The 17,141-nt window shown below is 32.5% G+C and overlaps 1 protein-coding gene across 1 annotated transcript; it reads left to right on the top strand.

Moving 5' to 3' along the window:
- The first annotated feature begins 7,975 nt into the window (after positions 1-7,975).
- On the top strand, positions 7,976-11,803 carry LOC127834489 (uncharacterized). The gene is made up of 6 exons (XM_052360355.1): positions 7,976-8,107; positions 8,582-8,662; positions 9,092-9,223; positions 9,341-9,391; positions 10,884-11,028; positions 11,208-11,803. Exons 2-6 carry the CDS (start codon positions 8,600-8,602, stop codon positions 11,336-11,338), a joined length of 522 nt encoding a protein of 173 aa, XP_052216315.1. The 5' UTR covers positions 7,976-8,107; positions 8,582-8,599; the 3' UTR covers positions 11,339-11,803.
- Positions 11,804-17,141: the final 5,338 nt, after the last annotated feature.

The following is a 17,141-nucleotide window of genomic DNA, read 5'->3' as shown; positions in this document are numbered from 1 at the left end:
ATTTATTTTAATGTGTGTGTCCCTTGTATAGTTCGTGTCTAATGTCTATTTACTGTCTTCGCGAGATTTTGTGCCCAGTCCTGTGTGTGTGTGTTTGTGTGTCTTCAGCAATGTATACTGTATAAAAAGTAACGTGTTTAAGATGTTTAAAGAGAACAAATGAACACAATCTGCACTTATAAATGACTACTGAATCGACATTCAGACATCATGTTGCCATAAATAAGACTCTTCGTCCAAGTTTATAACAGTTTTACGTGTCAATGAAAATTTGACTGCAATAGAAGACGGTTTAATTTTGACACGAACACACTCTTAAAAACATACAATAAAAATGCATCAAACCAACATTTTTGTGGTTAAGCGCAAAACGTTTTGTATAACCCTACCGATATTGACCTTTGTGTCGAGTTCGCCTTGCAAATATAACTACGTTTTTTGCAATCTAGCGTTTCTCTGAATACACATTTTCCAAGTTTTTTTCATATCCAGAAAACAGGTTGCCTATATATTCGGAACAATCGCAAAAAGGGTCAAATAAAACATGCCGACAAACGTATCTTGTTTGTGATGTAAATAATAAAGATGCAATATTAAAAAACATGAATAAAGTTCATATTTGAACTATAATAAGATCTGTATTGATTTGTTTACTTACAATGTTTATATTTCTTTTGTAGGAATCATGAAACCAAAACCAACATTCAAACTCGGAAAGCGAAGCAAGCGTATCAAGACGAGACGAGACGTGAGCAACACGAATATCCAACGTGGATGTCATCTTTGATCAAAACCGAAGATGAATTATTTAATAGAATGAAATATGAACACAGTGCGTTATGTTTACTTATCACACTGTCCACAATGAAAAACATAGTGCGAGCAGAAACGAGAGCAATTTGTTACCTACTTATATACTTGGACTCGACATGAAAGAAATTTAATCAGATACCCTTTCAGTAAAATTCCTTGTTTTAGAGGGATTGCAATCAAGAAGCTGGACTTGAGATAACACAGAAAATGAAATAAATAATTATTCATGCGCATTATGTGTGTATTAAATTAATACCCGGATTAAATTTAATGGATGTGCTGAATATTTACTTCAGTCAAATAAATAAAGTTGGGTGTTTTGTCGCCTTTGTAAATCAGGTCACAATTAATTTAAGCTTTGACCAGCATTGAGTCAAACGTTCTTTTTATAATTCTTAAACTTTCTAAACCTGTACTTTGACATAACGCAAATGCTCATTTGCTTTTGCTTTTTTCTTAAGATTTGCTCCATGCTGTTAACGAGTTACGAAGATTTGCCCCCTCTTTGTGATTATCGATTACATGGATTTTGCATACATTGAACATATTTGTTTTAGTTTTCATTCATTTTGTTTGACAAATTACCACTACGCATCGAACGTTTTATTATTAATTTTAATAAATGAACAATATTAAATGGCACAATTTATTGCACAATTGCAATAATATAACAGTAGCGTTAACAAAAAAATATAATACATTTTTTTTCAAGAAACTCAACAAGTAAATGATTTTTTTTAACAACGTGGTATGAACATATAAGCATCAAATTGAAATTATGACTGAAATTTGATGATAAAGCTATTATCACAACTATTAAAGCCCGGGTAAATCACAGACAGGTGAATGCCATTTTTAATACAAAACAGGACGCGCGTATTTAGCACATACGTCACATAATGCATTTTAGAAGACTTGGAAACATTAACAATCGTTTAGACTAACACCCTGTTAACTTTAAATGCGAATAAAATAAAATAAACAAAATGTTAATTTTTTTATAAACATATTAAAATACAAAACTTAAGCTTAAGGTATTTTAACATGTTTTGATGTTAATAACTGCATCAACAAATAGCGACGTTAGTTTACTAGCCAGGTAAAGGTTAAAAGACCTGGTAACCGGGCCTATCTCACATACCTCACACTCGATCTCTCGAGTGCGCTCTTCCCTGGTCGAGTGGGCATCCACATATGCTTGCGTTGCGAAATCTGTGCCACAATAAAGACATACATAATTCTTTGCGTCTCTGAGTGCATTTCACCTGTAATAATTCCTAAGCATAATAATCACATGTATCCTACACGTACACTAATTATATGTTTATTAAGTCGACAATAACACGGCTTTAGAAACATAATTAATAACAACTGGTCGTATTAGCCGAATATCGACTTGTCGTGCTTGCCTTGAATTTCGTTGCTTGTCGTATTAGCCAAATGTGTTGGTGTACGTTGGAAATGTCATAAGATGGTGTTTTATGATATTTTTTTTGGATAAAACACAATTTATTTGGAATTATTCACGTTTGCATATATTAGTGCACTACAAAAAGAAATATAAAGCGGATATTTTGTAAGATGTAAAATGTGCTTGTCGTGCTTGCGTGCATTGTAACGTAAAATCTAGGAATGTGCCTCGAATGATAGACTAAACTACCCATCTGGTGGCAAATATATATATATAACCGGGAATTGTGCTCAACTTTACCTTTAGCCTGCGCTTTATTTCGTCATAAAAGAGAAAATAATAAGATACTTACGTGGATTTAAAAATTCTTAGCGGATTCTAGGCAATGTTAAACAACTCTCTACTTGACGTGCTAGCCAAAATGACGTCACGGACCACGTGGTATGGCCACACTGAGTAAAAAAGGGATTAGCGTTTATTTTTGCGTTATATCTTGACTTTACTCGCTGCAAATTTTCTACGTGGAGCTGTAATTAGGTAATCTATCTACGTAATTTAGCAGGGACTGAAGTCGAGATATTGAGCGAATATTAATACGAAAAAAAACAACACAACAACGTTAGAAATATCCTTGCTGATATGGCCGAAAAGTAATTGCCATTTCAAAAAATAATACAAGTAATAAAGGGTTTAAAAGGGCGCAAAATACCTGTATCGGCATTGAGGTCGCCATCTTGACTACACACCGTCTGTCAACAGACTGAAGTGCTCAAAAACGAATGAAAAAAATGCCGATTTCTAATGACAAAATAATAAAATCTTAACTCTTAATGCCTTTTGGGAAGGCTTTTAAAACGGTACTTCAACATTTTCTCGGGAAAAGAATATCAAGTAAAATTGACGAATTCAAGCCTGCATGTTCAGAACAATGTATATCAATCTTAGAATGAGAAAGGTATTGAACATGTTTTCCTCAATAATAATAACTGGTTCTAAGGCTGACGGTCTTTGACAATTTAAGGCAGAAAACATATTTATGATGATAAGTTCTATTGCATGCATAGAGATCATGTAACACGGTCTGATTATGAAATATAAAAATACTAAATCTTAAGAAACATTAACAGGAAATAATTTCTAGTTACCGTCTACCAAATTACCGACAGTATTTTGCTATACAAGACAATACAAGCAACACAATTATTATTAAAAACACATTTTTAAAGCCTTGGTGCGATACAATGCAAATCATTTGGGCGGAGAGAGGTGAGGTTTAAAACACGTTACCTTACAGAAGTTGCTCATTGTATTCAAGACCATGAAATTCGTGTTTTTGCAATCGGACATTATTATGATTGGCCACGGTATAAAGGCAATGTATGCTTAACGTATTGCTCGAACGTTAAATAATTCAAGGGCAGTTTAAAAATTAAGCATGTATGTATCCGTTAGCATAAATCCTAAATCTAATCACATATTTAATAGCATTGAAGAATTGTTTCAGGTACGGGACATCCAAAAACAAAACGTCCCTTTGGTGCAAAAAAGCCATATGGCATTTTCAAAGTTTTGAGAAAATCGCATTTAAAGATTTGAAAGTGTATATCAAATTAACTACGTACAACTCAGCACTGTTATTGTGCATATGATTAAATATAAATTCAACCTTCCTGCTTAAAAACATTGAAGATGTTCCAGTTATCAATAGGCGATAATTGATCAATTATATCATTTTGTTCCTTTTTGCATAATTCAATTTTAAGGAAAACAAAATGCAAAAAGGTACCATATGCACACATGGGTTCCTTTTTGCATGACCTACTTATGTGTGTTGTATACTATATTAAAATGCACAATAAGCGCACCACACAATACTTGCAAGTGGATATGTTGATACAACATATATATCAACATATAACAACAGTAAAGTATAAACGTAATTAAACATGTGACACATCTGTAAAGGTAAACAATTATAGTATTTTTAAGGTTAAACACCTATAGTATTCTTGAAAGTCAAACTCGGAATCTTGCAAATTTCAGCTTTTGACAAAAATGCAAGAACCATTATATCCTAATTGTCAACATTCTTCACTCGATATCAATAACTTCCTCATCTGACTCCATATGTACAAAATCCTTTTCAGTACTGCTCGTCGGTAAGGACGCGAAATAAGTATGAAACATTTAAGGAATGATTTCTTTTGAGCATCCATTTACAAGGTCATTTTTCTTTTGAATCGATATCGGCCGTTTGTTTGGTCATAACAATGCTTTAAATCTGACTCACAAGTTGGCAAAGTGTTATGAACGCCGTTTTGTTTTCTTTTCTGTCCTGAAATTGGTTGTCGTCAAAGTTGTAGTCAACAAATACTGATCTTTGCTTATCCATTCCCTTTTGCATTCACTTGACCTTAAGCCAGTTTATTCTTTGTCAAGTGACAGATGTTTTCAGGTGTGTACAATTTTTCTCCACAAATTCTTTAAAGTTCATGAAATGAAAGTATTTCATTGGTATGGATGTGCTTTTCTTGCCAGAGAAATTAAAGTACATCATTGAGATGGAACATACACTGGCATAACTTTTTGCATACTCAATGGTTAAATGGACTGAATCGTATTCAATTTGGGAATGGCCTGAAAGTAGACAAGTATGGATAATGGCTTTCAGGTTTGGGACTGATAGTTTTGCAATAATATTATTTTATCTCTCAATTCCTTGGCAAGTACATTTTGATTCATTATTTTAATGTTATATTCTTTTCCATTTTTCAATTTCTTGGTTTTCTTTTATCATGAAGTTTCCTTTGCTTTTTCGATTTCACATGTCTCTTGTTTTCTTCAGCTTCTTAGCGTCGAATTCTGACTCAGTTGAATTGATCTCATGCTGTTTAGGATCATAATTTTCATCGTCAGCACTATCATCATGATCTGATTCACTATCACTTTGAATACGTTTCATATAACTGGTTGCTTCTTTAGCCGATTAATAGTATAGCACTTTAAATTGATAAAAAATAATTTCGCGGAAAAACGGATGATTATATAAAAAAGACAATAGAATTCCATCGAAAATCAGCATGAAGTAGGAAATAGGTACATTATTCAGCAAAATCAAAATGCTTCAAGAACGTGTTCACTATTCGAATTACAAGATCAATATGTCTATATATGTTACAGCATCTTAACTTTGTCGTTCAATGACATATTTGAAGAATTTTCTAATTTTACAAAGTCGGATGCCGCATTTTCATGGACACTTCTTAGGCCGATCATCTCAATTACAATGGCACATCTATTCCCGATTACCTGACACTTTTTAACAGATATAATACACATTTTTAGTGAACCAAAAATGCAAAATTCGCTGTTGAATACTGTTATAGAAAGCATGTAATAATTAACAATTTCTGGACTGACGGAAATTGAAAACGAATCAACAAAAAGTTGTTTCATTTTTCTTATGCATTTGGAATATGAGCATGACTTTGATTTTCATGGCATATTCAGTTAAGACACGACATCTCGGGGTTTAAAAATCTGACCATTTTAACGTGAAGTTTCAATTTATTTTCCATATATAGATTGTAACTCTAAAGCTTATATACACTCCTGTCGACGTCTGCTTCTTTGGTACTACACCGGTTCTCTCGCTGGTCTACAACATATCAAAGTGCCAGATTTGTTAGAAGTATACATTATCAGACGTGTCCGTTATCAAAGTGTCTTCAACATCATGCGTACCACCTTACCACCTTTTAAAACATGCTCTTTCTTCGTTCATATTTCATTGAACCTTATCAACGTTTCAGTATTTTAAGCACTGTAATTAATTTACATGCTGCCATAGCAATCACCTTCGTAAGAATAGTAACATAATAAATAAACGCATTTTCAAGTAGAAGATAAAATTCGGATATCAGAGTGCCCAATTTGTTGTGAGTCTCCGCTATTCGACGTGCCCTTTATCGGATATCGAAGTGCCTAAACAAGCATGCATGCCTCGTATTAAAATATGCTCTATCTTCGTTCATATTTCATTGAGTACTATCAACATTTAATTAGTTGAAGCACAGTAATTACTCTACATGCTGGAATAGATAGCAAAACACTGTATTGCAATAGTTCTAAGTTTATTTTGTTGAAATAGGTACTGATCATCCAGTTTAGTCTGAAATATTCTCATATTTTTGCAAAATTCTATTATTCTTTATTGAAAGTCTTCCTTCATAATACAAAAGGATATACCACTTATCAACTCCACCATGTATTGTGTCTGAAAAAACTTAAATTAAGGATATTAATTTAAAAAAAAAGAGGAACTTATATTTCGCGCGTGGCTTTTGTTTTTCTCTGTTATCGAAGTGTCACCTGTTATCAGAGTATCCGCATTACCAGCGTGCAAATGAAGGTGAAAACACTCCACCCCCATAATTATCATCTGCTTATTACAAGACATCTTAGGGTAACATGATAGTTTGATGGTGTTATCAGTGTCTGGATAGAGTATTCATTGTTGAGCAAAAGTACAAAATAAACCAATTGCTTGTTATCTGTGTCTGTATAGTGTATTCATAGTTGTGCTTAAAGGTATCAACTAAACACATTGATATAAAAAACTGTGAACACATTCATTACATGTCTGCAAAAAGGTACCATGTGTCATATGGTTCCTTTTTGCACTGATATATATTTAAATTTCCCTCGCGCCTTTGGTGCAATAAGGTGCCATGTGTTATATGGTGCCTTTGTGCACACATACATGTTGCAATTTTTACTTGGTACCTTTTTACATAGTCCTATAAAAAGGTTAAGGTAAGGTAAAGGTCTTTTTTATTATAGTGTCACCCCTATTGAAAGGGCCAGCCAATTTGGCTTATGAGACACCTTTGTGTGTATAACATATACCTCCCAACTCCTATCACTATGCCAGGCGCCAGGTGGATAGAAGTCGGTAACCATTCATGTTTAACGCTCGCGGCTCACGAAATGGCCATATCGGAACAAGTCCCATGACAAACATCCATCCTCCGACAAACGCTCCCCATGGGGCTCGAATCTTCGACCTTCCGATCCCTAGGCGGACGCCTTATCCACTAGGTCACGGCGATCCTATATCCTAGAACCTTGCAAGCTACAGCTTAGATATCTGTACAGAATGTAGATTATACAAAGTCATAATGAAATATACTAAAATTTTATTTTTGACCAAAATGTTATATTGTATCTGTTAGAAAAGATTTTTTAGTGACATATTTGACTGGCAAGTGCTTCTGCCGACTTATAACGTTTACAATAAATCGCCTTTTATATAGTGTGTGCATCTATAAGTTTGAAAATGCTTCTTATAAAAAAAACACGTACCAAGTCGTTTCTCATTTGTTCATGAAGAGAAAAGTCATTATATCTTCTCTATTACATACTCTGTCGAATTTTTATTTGCGTGAGTAATAATGATTTTTTTCTAAATCACACGACTCGATACCTTCACTCTTCTGCTGCAATATGGTCCTTTAAAATTACTGATATCAGCTATTTGTCTCGAGCAGGAAGTGATAACCAACAAACACCATTTAGAGATTCATTTGGTGGCAGACAAGGACCAATTATATTTGTCAATGCATTTTCTTCGAATATGAAGGGATGACAAGCATAACTTCCTTAAAGGATTCCATTGGTGGCAGATAAGATCGAATCTATTTATGGATGCCTTTACCTCGGATAGGAAGAGATAACAAACATAACTTCCTTCAACGATCCCATTGGTGGCAGATAAGGGCAGAATCAGTATATATTGTATAGCATTAAAGAACGCAATCACACGTTTGAATACTAGCATCTTGTGGCGGCATTGCGACTTACTACTAAGACATCTCTATCAAGGTATGTGCGTTCAGTAAAATGTTTTTCATTTGATAGAGCAGATCTGCAGGACGAATGTTTAGGTCACTGAAACACAATTACAACTATGCAATGTAAAAGATAAAAATATATTGTATTTCTGAATTGTGAATTTAATTACATGTATCAATTACACCAATCATTTAAAACAACAACTTTGCTTTTCAATAAATCACTTGCTATTTTGAATCCATGATTTTTTTCTTAAGAATACGATTTTAAATGCATAGTTATTTTGTTTAAAAGTACAGTTATAACGACATTATGTCTGTCTTTTGAAGGTTTTTGTGTGATGTAATAATTACAAAAGATAAATTGTTACAATACTTTATATGTTTGTTTACCCATCATTACTTAATTCATTTTCAAATATAATCACAATATGTTCTTTGTCCTTTATTCACATAATATAATGTATGCAACCATGTTCGTATAAAGAACTCTTTTCCATTTCAGATAACAATTGATGTCCGCATGATGAAGGCATTGGTGATATTTGTGATTGTGTGTGTCGTAAACTGTTCAGCTAACCCTGTGGTGAGTTACGTTAGATTCTTCTTAATGTAACTTCATGAAAACGTAAAGTGCATTTTAAGAATGTTACGTGTGTACAAAATAATACATCCATTTAATAATTCATTTGCAATAAAATATATAATATTTAATGTCTGATCATACCTTCGATGCTTCATTAAGCATATTTCCATATTAATATTGTAAAAATTGAATATAAAATTACCATATATCTCGTATGAGGGTAATATAATTGGAAACGAGTATTTTTTCGTAATCGGCGATAGCGCGTGGCTTCGTTGACATGTTTGAGTTCTTTAATTTTTAAACAGCAATGCTTATATTATGTGCTGGTAAGTTTCACAAATATATAACAGAATTCGATAAACACAGTCTGTGGAAAGAATAGATGTTAAGTTATTCATGGCGCAGCTCCAAACAATTGCATTTTAGGCTGGAAACCATTCGCATGTGGATGAAGAGGCTTTTAAAACCAACAAAATACAAATGGGTGACGAGGAGCTGTACATAGTCACCGCTGCGGATGGAACACCTTTGACAACCATTGATGTTTTCAATGATGAGGTTGTATCCTAACAAAGTTCAATTCTAATCTGTTCTGTATATGAGCGTGCACAAATTTATTGAAGTTAACAGTTATCATTTAACATAGTAATTGTTTTAATCTTCGTTTTATTTAAGGGATATGAAATCGAGCTAAATCCAGATGGCAGCAAGTGTCGCCTTAGCCAGGTAAAACTATTTTATAAATCTTATTATACGACAACAAAGTATGATTTTACATTACATACACAAGAATCATAAAGATTATTTTATGTTTAAGTAAATACGTTTAACGATGTTAATGTAAAACGAAAGTTTTAAGATACGGAAAAGATTAAGATTTATAGCAGTGACCAATGTAGTGAAACCTTTCTAAATCGGATCTTTCCAAAACTGAAATACTGATGTATGTCACAACATGTGCATATGTAGAAAATAACCAAATTCGGAAATACATAATTTTACATCATTATTGCAGATTAACAAACATATATCGATCTTTCAAAACAGACACGGTCATTGGTTTTCGTATCTTCATCATAGTTTCAAAAGTTTTTGAACTGCGGATTAAAGCGTTATCAAATTAATAAATACAAATTACGAATAATCAACAGTAAACATTGCAAATCAATATAACAAACACGTATCGTTGCTACGTGGTGAAGCAAGCTATGAAATATTCAATTTATCTTTGTTATTTTGGTGATTTTAATTTTGTTATTTTCTAGAGTAATGATAAATAATTGTTGCTAAGAACAATAGCTGTTTGTCAATTTGATTTGGACTTTGAAAATATGCAAGTTTTCTAGTTAAGAATATTTTTCGTAGCCAATGTCATTCATAAAAAACGCTAACTTCTGATAAAATTGGTAACAACTGAGGCAAACACAAAATTTAATTTGTGTTAAGTGTGTCCGATTTGATAGAGAACTAGTGTAGATGTGCATTCTGCAATCACATTTATTTTATAGTAAAAGACACATGTTCATCTAGGATTTATTGAGCATAAAGGCTGTAACTCGTTCGTATATCTGGTTCAATTGTTTACAATACAGAGACTCATGGAACATTTCGATAAATTACTTCCCTTCTTAACCTGAAACCATCTAAATCAGATTTATATTATGGTTACAAGGGTGTCCGGTTTAAAGGATTTCCTGTGTAGAGGGTTCTGCACTTATATGCATGCATATAGTTAGTAAAGCATACAAATCGTTATCAAAAATGCACAACGTCTAAGCAATGTAATTTTAAGTTATATATAAAACAATATTATTATTATTATTATTATAATTATTATTATTATTATTATTATTAGTAGTAGTAGTAGTAGTAGTAGTAGTAGTAGTAGTAGTAGTAGTAGTAGTAGTAGTAGTAGTAGTTGTAGTAGTAGTAGTAGTAGTAGTAGTAGTAGTAGTAGTAGTAGTAGTAGAAGTAGTAGTAGTAGTAGTAGTAGTAGTAGAAGTAGTAGTAGTAGTAGTAGTAGCAGTATTGTTATTATTATTATTATTTCAATTTGTCCAGTCTTGATTTAAGTAAAACAGCTACAATGCCGAAGCTATTGTTAAAATAAGATCATAAAAGTTTGGTAAAGATCTTTCTTACGCAAGTCTGAGTAAATGTTACGTGACACTTATTTGTTGGAAAGCGATGTAATACATAGATACCACTGTGTTTAAAGGTTCACGACAACAGTTCATGCTTCGAAGAGCTACCACTTGCGGACGATGAGCCGATTTCAGCGCGTATTTCTGACCGTTGCAAAGGCAGAGAGATCGTGACCTTGAAACCAGTGGATTGCGACGCTAAGTCCAGTTTCAAAGGAGGTGAATAATTTACGGTCTTTCCAAATAACTTACTTCTGAGTAGTATTCACAATAATGCTGAATGGACGACTGATCTATGCTAAATTGTACTTAAATTATATTCAACAAAAGAACTTGTATACAATACAAAAAATCAAATATGTAAAAACGTATGCTATACTTACTTATATATTTTTCAGAAGCAGCCATTCGTGAAAAACGGCGGGTCGGCCCGTGCCGTTTAACGACCTATCGCACCGTTTGCGTGACACGGTGCTGCTTTTACAGGATGTGCATCGTGCAGGTTTCGGTGATAATCTTCTGGTGTTGAATCAAGAGTTTCGCACGACAGATACCAGAATAGACAAAATGAACCACTGATTTGCTTAATAAAAACTATTCTGATTTTTAAAACACATTATTGCATCAAATTACAACTTGTCCTAGATCTTATTTGTATACGTTGATTTGTATAATTATGACTGTACTGCTTATAATGTATCGTGCTTTTCATATTTCTGTTGATTGGTTTCTGACATAATACTTATATTTTCTACTCACTGCTTTGGCGTCAATACTATGCTTGATTCATAACGACTTTACTTTATCTTTGTTTTTTTATAAACCATAAACATTCCGAAATTGTATTATAAGAAAATAAACACTGTTCCGAAAATAGTTTTGCTGAATATGTTATCGTTATAAAATCATATTGCAAAACATTCGCATTAAATATACTTGAACTGTTCTTGACTTAGCCTCTTGCTATTATAAATTAAACTGAACATTCAAATGATATCATGGTTCAGTTTTCTGTCATGACATCACACGCTAGCACACATATTGCAACTTAATGGCGATATTCTAAAACGTTCCTCCATCTCAGAATAACCTGATCTTAAAACGATAGCGTTTTATCTAACGGTCTGCTCCTGGCCAGGGTCATTCATACACCTCGAGTTAACTAGATTGAAGGAAACTGTAGTAAGGTAACTAAACTATGAACATTGTTATTTTGATATAAAACTAAAACATACATCCTCTGTCTCCAGTCGCTGCATTGTCACTTGATGCGGCGAGTAACTCACCCATACTAGCAACACAATTGTTTCCATGGTAACGAGTATACCGATGATGACCAGTAGGTGTTTGTCCTTTATTGACTACAACAATACAGCAGAATTTTTTTTTATCAGTTATGAATAAATATGCATACGTATTAACATGCATATTTCAAATTGAGTTAATGCATGAGTTTTGTGTAAATAACAAAGATTTTTTACATATAGTAAATCGTAACACAAATATATTTGTGTATTTATAACATTTTGACAAACCATTTTCAGTTTCATTTGTTTATTTGTGAAAATTCTGTAGACTCTCCATGTCTTGGAAAACATAGATCCAAATGTGGTAGCAAAGCCTATCCAGAAGCAAAACAATTGCACCTAAATGAAAAATAAATACAAATATTATGACTATTGCAAAACTCGTGGAGATTTTAAAAAACTACATATAATGTTGGAAATCGAAGATAAAACATATAACTAAAAATAACATTACGCTAGGCTTGCAGTGTAGGGACATACTTTACAACTATTTTATGATAATATGCATTGCTTTCTGCTGGTCAAAATTCTACATGATAAAAGAAATATAGAATGACATATGAAACGCAGTTTTCATCCGCAGCGAACAATTCAATTGAAATTTAGTTAGCTTACCGCACACATTGTTTTGCTTGTCGTTTCCGTTGTTTTGATAGCTATAGTTACGTAGAGAAGTAAACAGCCGACAGGTAAAATGCTGTTTATGTTTGGTGATGACATTTTCACACAATATTGATTAGCAGGACATCGCCTTGTATATTTTATTAATTAGATATATTGGTATTGAAGACGAATCAACCAATGTATATAGCTCATAAAATAAAAAAATTACCTTCAGTTAGAATTTGTATCTAATAGCATATTTTAAAATTGCGACCATGTCGGTGTTGTATTCAAATTGTTTATTTGTTTTATTTTAAATGTGTAATAGATGCATCTTAGTCTGACCTTTTCAAATAAGTGCTGCATCTATCCACTCATAAGGACAATTTGTGCGATAATCCTTCCGAAAATATGCAACCACTTTTGTATGCATAAACATAAAACCAACATACTTTAATTAAAACATAGAGTTTACAAAGGCAGCATAACGACTTTATGTTACATAACTTGTCCTCCTTAAATACATTTGTTGTACAAGAAATAAGTTTATTTCGCCACAATTGTGTCTTTGGTTTTGACCTGGCAGTACGCTTTAAATCACCAACAATATTAAAAAATTTCCTAAAAGCACAATGGTATGTTTGAGAAGGTGTGCATATGGTTTAAATACCTATGATTCTTTGCAATACGGCATCTGGATTAAGAGCCCTATCTGTAAACCTTATTCTACCCGTCTTCCCTACACAATCTAACTGATCAATGCAGTCGGTAATCATATTCCGACTTCCATCCAGTATAGTTTCTGAAAGAAATATGACATTTATGCAGCGTTTGTACAATTGTCCTGATAAAATTCAGAAATTAATTAGCATGTGCACTTAATGTGGACTATCCTATTTTCTTTTATTTGGAATACCAGATTTTAAAACGGAATTTTCAACGCTCCTTCATTTAAAGCATTCTTCATTATGGGCATACAAATAATTTGTATACTGTTTGATTGTTTCAGACAAATGGAAACAGTTAAAATAATACATTCTATTATTGATTGAACACGGCACTGATTGTGTATACAATAAACAGATGGACAGGAGGTAAAGTGTATATCCAACATTCCACTTTACACACAGTGTTAAAAATACATTCGATTAAGCTCAGTTTTTCCAGATCTTGATTTGATACTTAGTTGTATAATTATACAATTACTAAATGACCATTCCGCTTTTCTGTATAACTTGCATTTAGCCAAATAAAATCAGATATGTGAAAACTTGCTCGACATATGCTAAAACACCGATATCATGTTTGACATTTTGACCTCTCATGTTGACTTGACATTGAGCTGGAGAATTATGTCCTAGTTCCACAGGTTGGTAATTAATTTAAACTTACATAACGTAATTGTTTTATTATATAATTATTGTAATATTTCAACTTTGAATTCTTAATGTTAACTAAATATAAATTAAATAAATTTGAACTAAATATTTTATAATCCATTTTGCGACAACCGATATTTATATCTTTATCTTATACTTTCTGCCATCATACATGTTTACATAACACATCTGCAAACTATTGTATTTGTATAATACGAATATATTTTTATGCATTGTGTCAGTGCAATGGTAGAGAATTTCTAGCAACACTAGATCCAAAAATCAATATCACATAATTTGAAGTCACGTGGAAATGTTTCAAATACAGCAGAATTTTTTTTTATCAGTTTTCGTTAACATGCAGTGTCGGAAGAACTTACCAGTTAGGTTATCCGGTGTAGATAAAGAGCAGTTCAACGCCAAAGCTGCAACCCAAACATGGTCGTAACACTTGCCGACGGCGTAGTCAAATGGTTCGGATTCTGGTACGTTAGCGCGATGGCGAATATCTGTTATGAGGTCCGAGTCTTTATCAATAGAACAATTGTTCGATAAAAAATGCATTCTCTAGTTGAAAATAAATGCTACAGTGTTAATACAGTGTTTTGAATGAGAAATCAAATGTCGTTATTTTTGCAACATTGCATCATTGACATAAACATGGCATCAGTCAAAACACAAAATTAATAGTTGTTAAGATAGACATATTCTAGTATATACTAATATATGTATGAAAATAAACTTAAAGTATCGGGTACTCATTATCATTTTTATAAAATGTAACATTAAACTCGTACCGAACATGTTAAGGTACATGTATGGTTCTGTGACAAGCACAATTCTCAAACTATTTAATAAAATTGTGTTGTATTTCTAGTGTACTAAATTAAAACACACGTATTAACAATTTTATCTCGAGCTTAAGTAACCTATTGAATATAGATAGCATTCTGAAAAGTTTCATTTTTTACGTTTCATTGCAAAAAAATAAATAAGAAAACTCATTATGATTAAACTCTTTTGTTAAGTTTTTAAGCGATTTATATCCTCATAGCAAAGTATCGATATTCTTATTTTTAAGGATTCTCCTTACATGTGATATTTGCTATTCCTTTTCTTCAAAGGGCTAATCATTCACAGTATTACAGAAAAATACCCCTTCCACTGCCTTCTGCATTTCTTCTACCGTGCAGTTGACATCGCCAACCTTCCAGAACTGATAGGAATATTGTTCGGTAAATATCCAAACAAACTGTTCCCCGTATAGTCCCAGCTTGTACGCCTAAGTTAATTGAATGACATGCATGAGAGTAAACTAATAATGATGAAATAATACCGTCAAGTTTTGCATATGAACGCAATCGAACAAAGTTTTATTGATATGATTAAGGTGCAATACTTTTATCTAAATCTCTTATTTTGTCTTGTTCTGTTTTTAACATCTGAGCTTGTTGTTATTGCACGATCAAGGTCCCTTAACACACTATTATGTATGTTGAAAACTTGTTTCGCATGAACATTCATAATACATGTTTGAAAATACACATCAAAAGTTCATGACACGAAACGTGTGAGTCAAATTATCGTATTAACATAGAACTGACATATCGACAGCTCGTGAAAAAAACGCAAGCCATTTCATAGCAGCCAATCATAGTTTATGGCCAGCGTATGAGTAACCAACTTCAAACTTTTAGTGTATTCATCTTTTGCTAACTATATGCTAATCTTCAGAATACGAACCAAATACAACTTGGGCATGTACAAATATATGCTTTGACGTATATCAGCATGTGTAGCTGAAACGTTCTCAACATTTCTCTAACGTGTCCTAACGTACACTGACGTATATGTGAAATTGTTCTTATTCCTATATAGTCTGGTATCAGACGCAAAAAATGTACATGACATTAAGGTACTTTATCTAAAACTTACATTGCATACGATTTCCAGAGCTGTGTGTTGAAAAGCACTTACAACAATGATACGTGCGTCCAGATTCTACAAAACAAATCAATTAAATAAAACCATCCCAACGGCGGCCTGGAGGTAATATCCGAAATTTGCTTTTCTTCCCTGCACATATATAGATCACATGTGTACTATATTAAATTAAAAAAAATATCACCAGTCCTAAAGAAGAGAAAATGTGTAAAATATTAATTCAAAACAATGACACTCCAGCGGTTATTCTAACTCATAATTCTTTAATATTGACTGGAAAATGTACAGGCACTCGTATTCAAACAGCATCCCTTATGTTCAAAATGAAATTAGTTACCAATAATAAGTACATTATTCTGTAATAGTAAAGTGTGAACTATTACGCACTTGTTTTGTTACTGTCCATATACCCAAGAATTTGTTACATTTGTTGTTGAGATTATTCGTTGACGTTTACCAAACTTCTACTTCTACCTATTTATATTTCATGTCAGGAAATAGTTCCTATTTACTTAAAAATGAACCATTTAAACATAGCTTGCCGAGAGCTTAAACGGTACATCATTTACTGTCAGAAGAAAAATAGAATCCGTTCTAATTATTGACTTGTAAATAGAATGAAACACACATAACATATTTACCAAAATACCATTAAATCAGATGAAGAATAAAAAGCCTGAGCCCTTATTAAACTATTGACTGACATTTCATATAAGGACATTACTAATTATAACTCATAGCATAAATAATGTTAATCACATTTTATTTACGGTTAACTCTGCATACTCTGTTTTTTTATACAATATTATGCAGCACGTATGTATGTATGTATGTATATATGTATGTATGTATGTATATATGTATGTATGTATGTATGTATGTATGTATGTATGTATGTATGTATGTATGTATGTATGTATGTATGTATGTATGTATGTATGTATGTATGTATGTATGTATGTATGTATGTATGTATGTATGTATGTATGTACGTATGTACGTATGTACGTATGTACGTATGTACGTATGTACGTATGTATGTATGTATGTATGTATGTATGTATGTATGTATGTATGTATGTATGTATGTATGTATGTA

This window comes from Dreissena polymorpha, chromosome 6 (genome assembly GCF_020536995.1).
Source record: "Dreissena polymorpha isolate Duluth1 chromosome 6, UMN_Dpol_1.0, whole genome shotgun sequence".
Taxonomy (NCBI): domain Eukaryota; kingdom Metazoa; phylum Mollusca; class Bivalvia; order Myida; family Dreissenidae; genus Dreissena; species Dreissena polymorpha.
Note: the sequence above shows the minus strand (reverse complement) of the source record. Positions and strands in the feature narration are given on the sequence as shown.

What these genes read in the sequence shown, in the direction of transcription:
- LOC127834489 (XM_052360355.1), top strand. Translation starts at nt 8,600, where the DNA reads ATGATGAAGGCATTGGTGATATTTGTGATTGTGTGTGTCGTAAACTGT. An exon ending in ACTGTTCAGCTAACCCTGTG is followed by an intron (nt 8,663 to 9,091) that starts GTGAGTTACGTT and finishes ATTGCATTTTAG; the next exon opens with GCTGGAAACCATTCGCATGT. An exon ending in GCAAGTGTCGCCTTAGCCAG is followed by an intron (nt 9,392 to 10,883) that starts GTAAAACTATTT and finishes CTGTGTTTAAAG; the next exon opens with GTTCACGACAACAGTTCATG.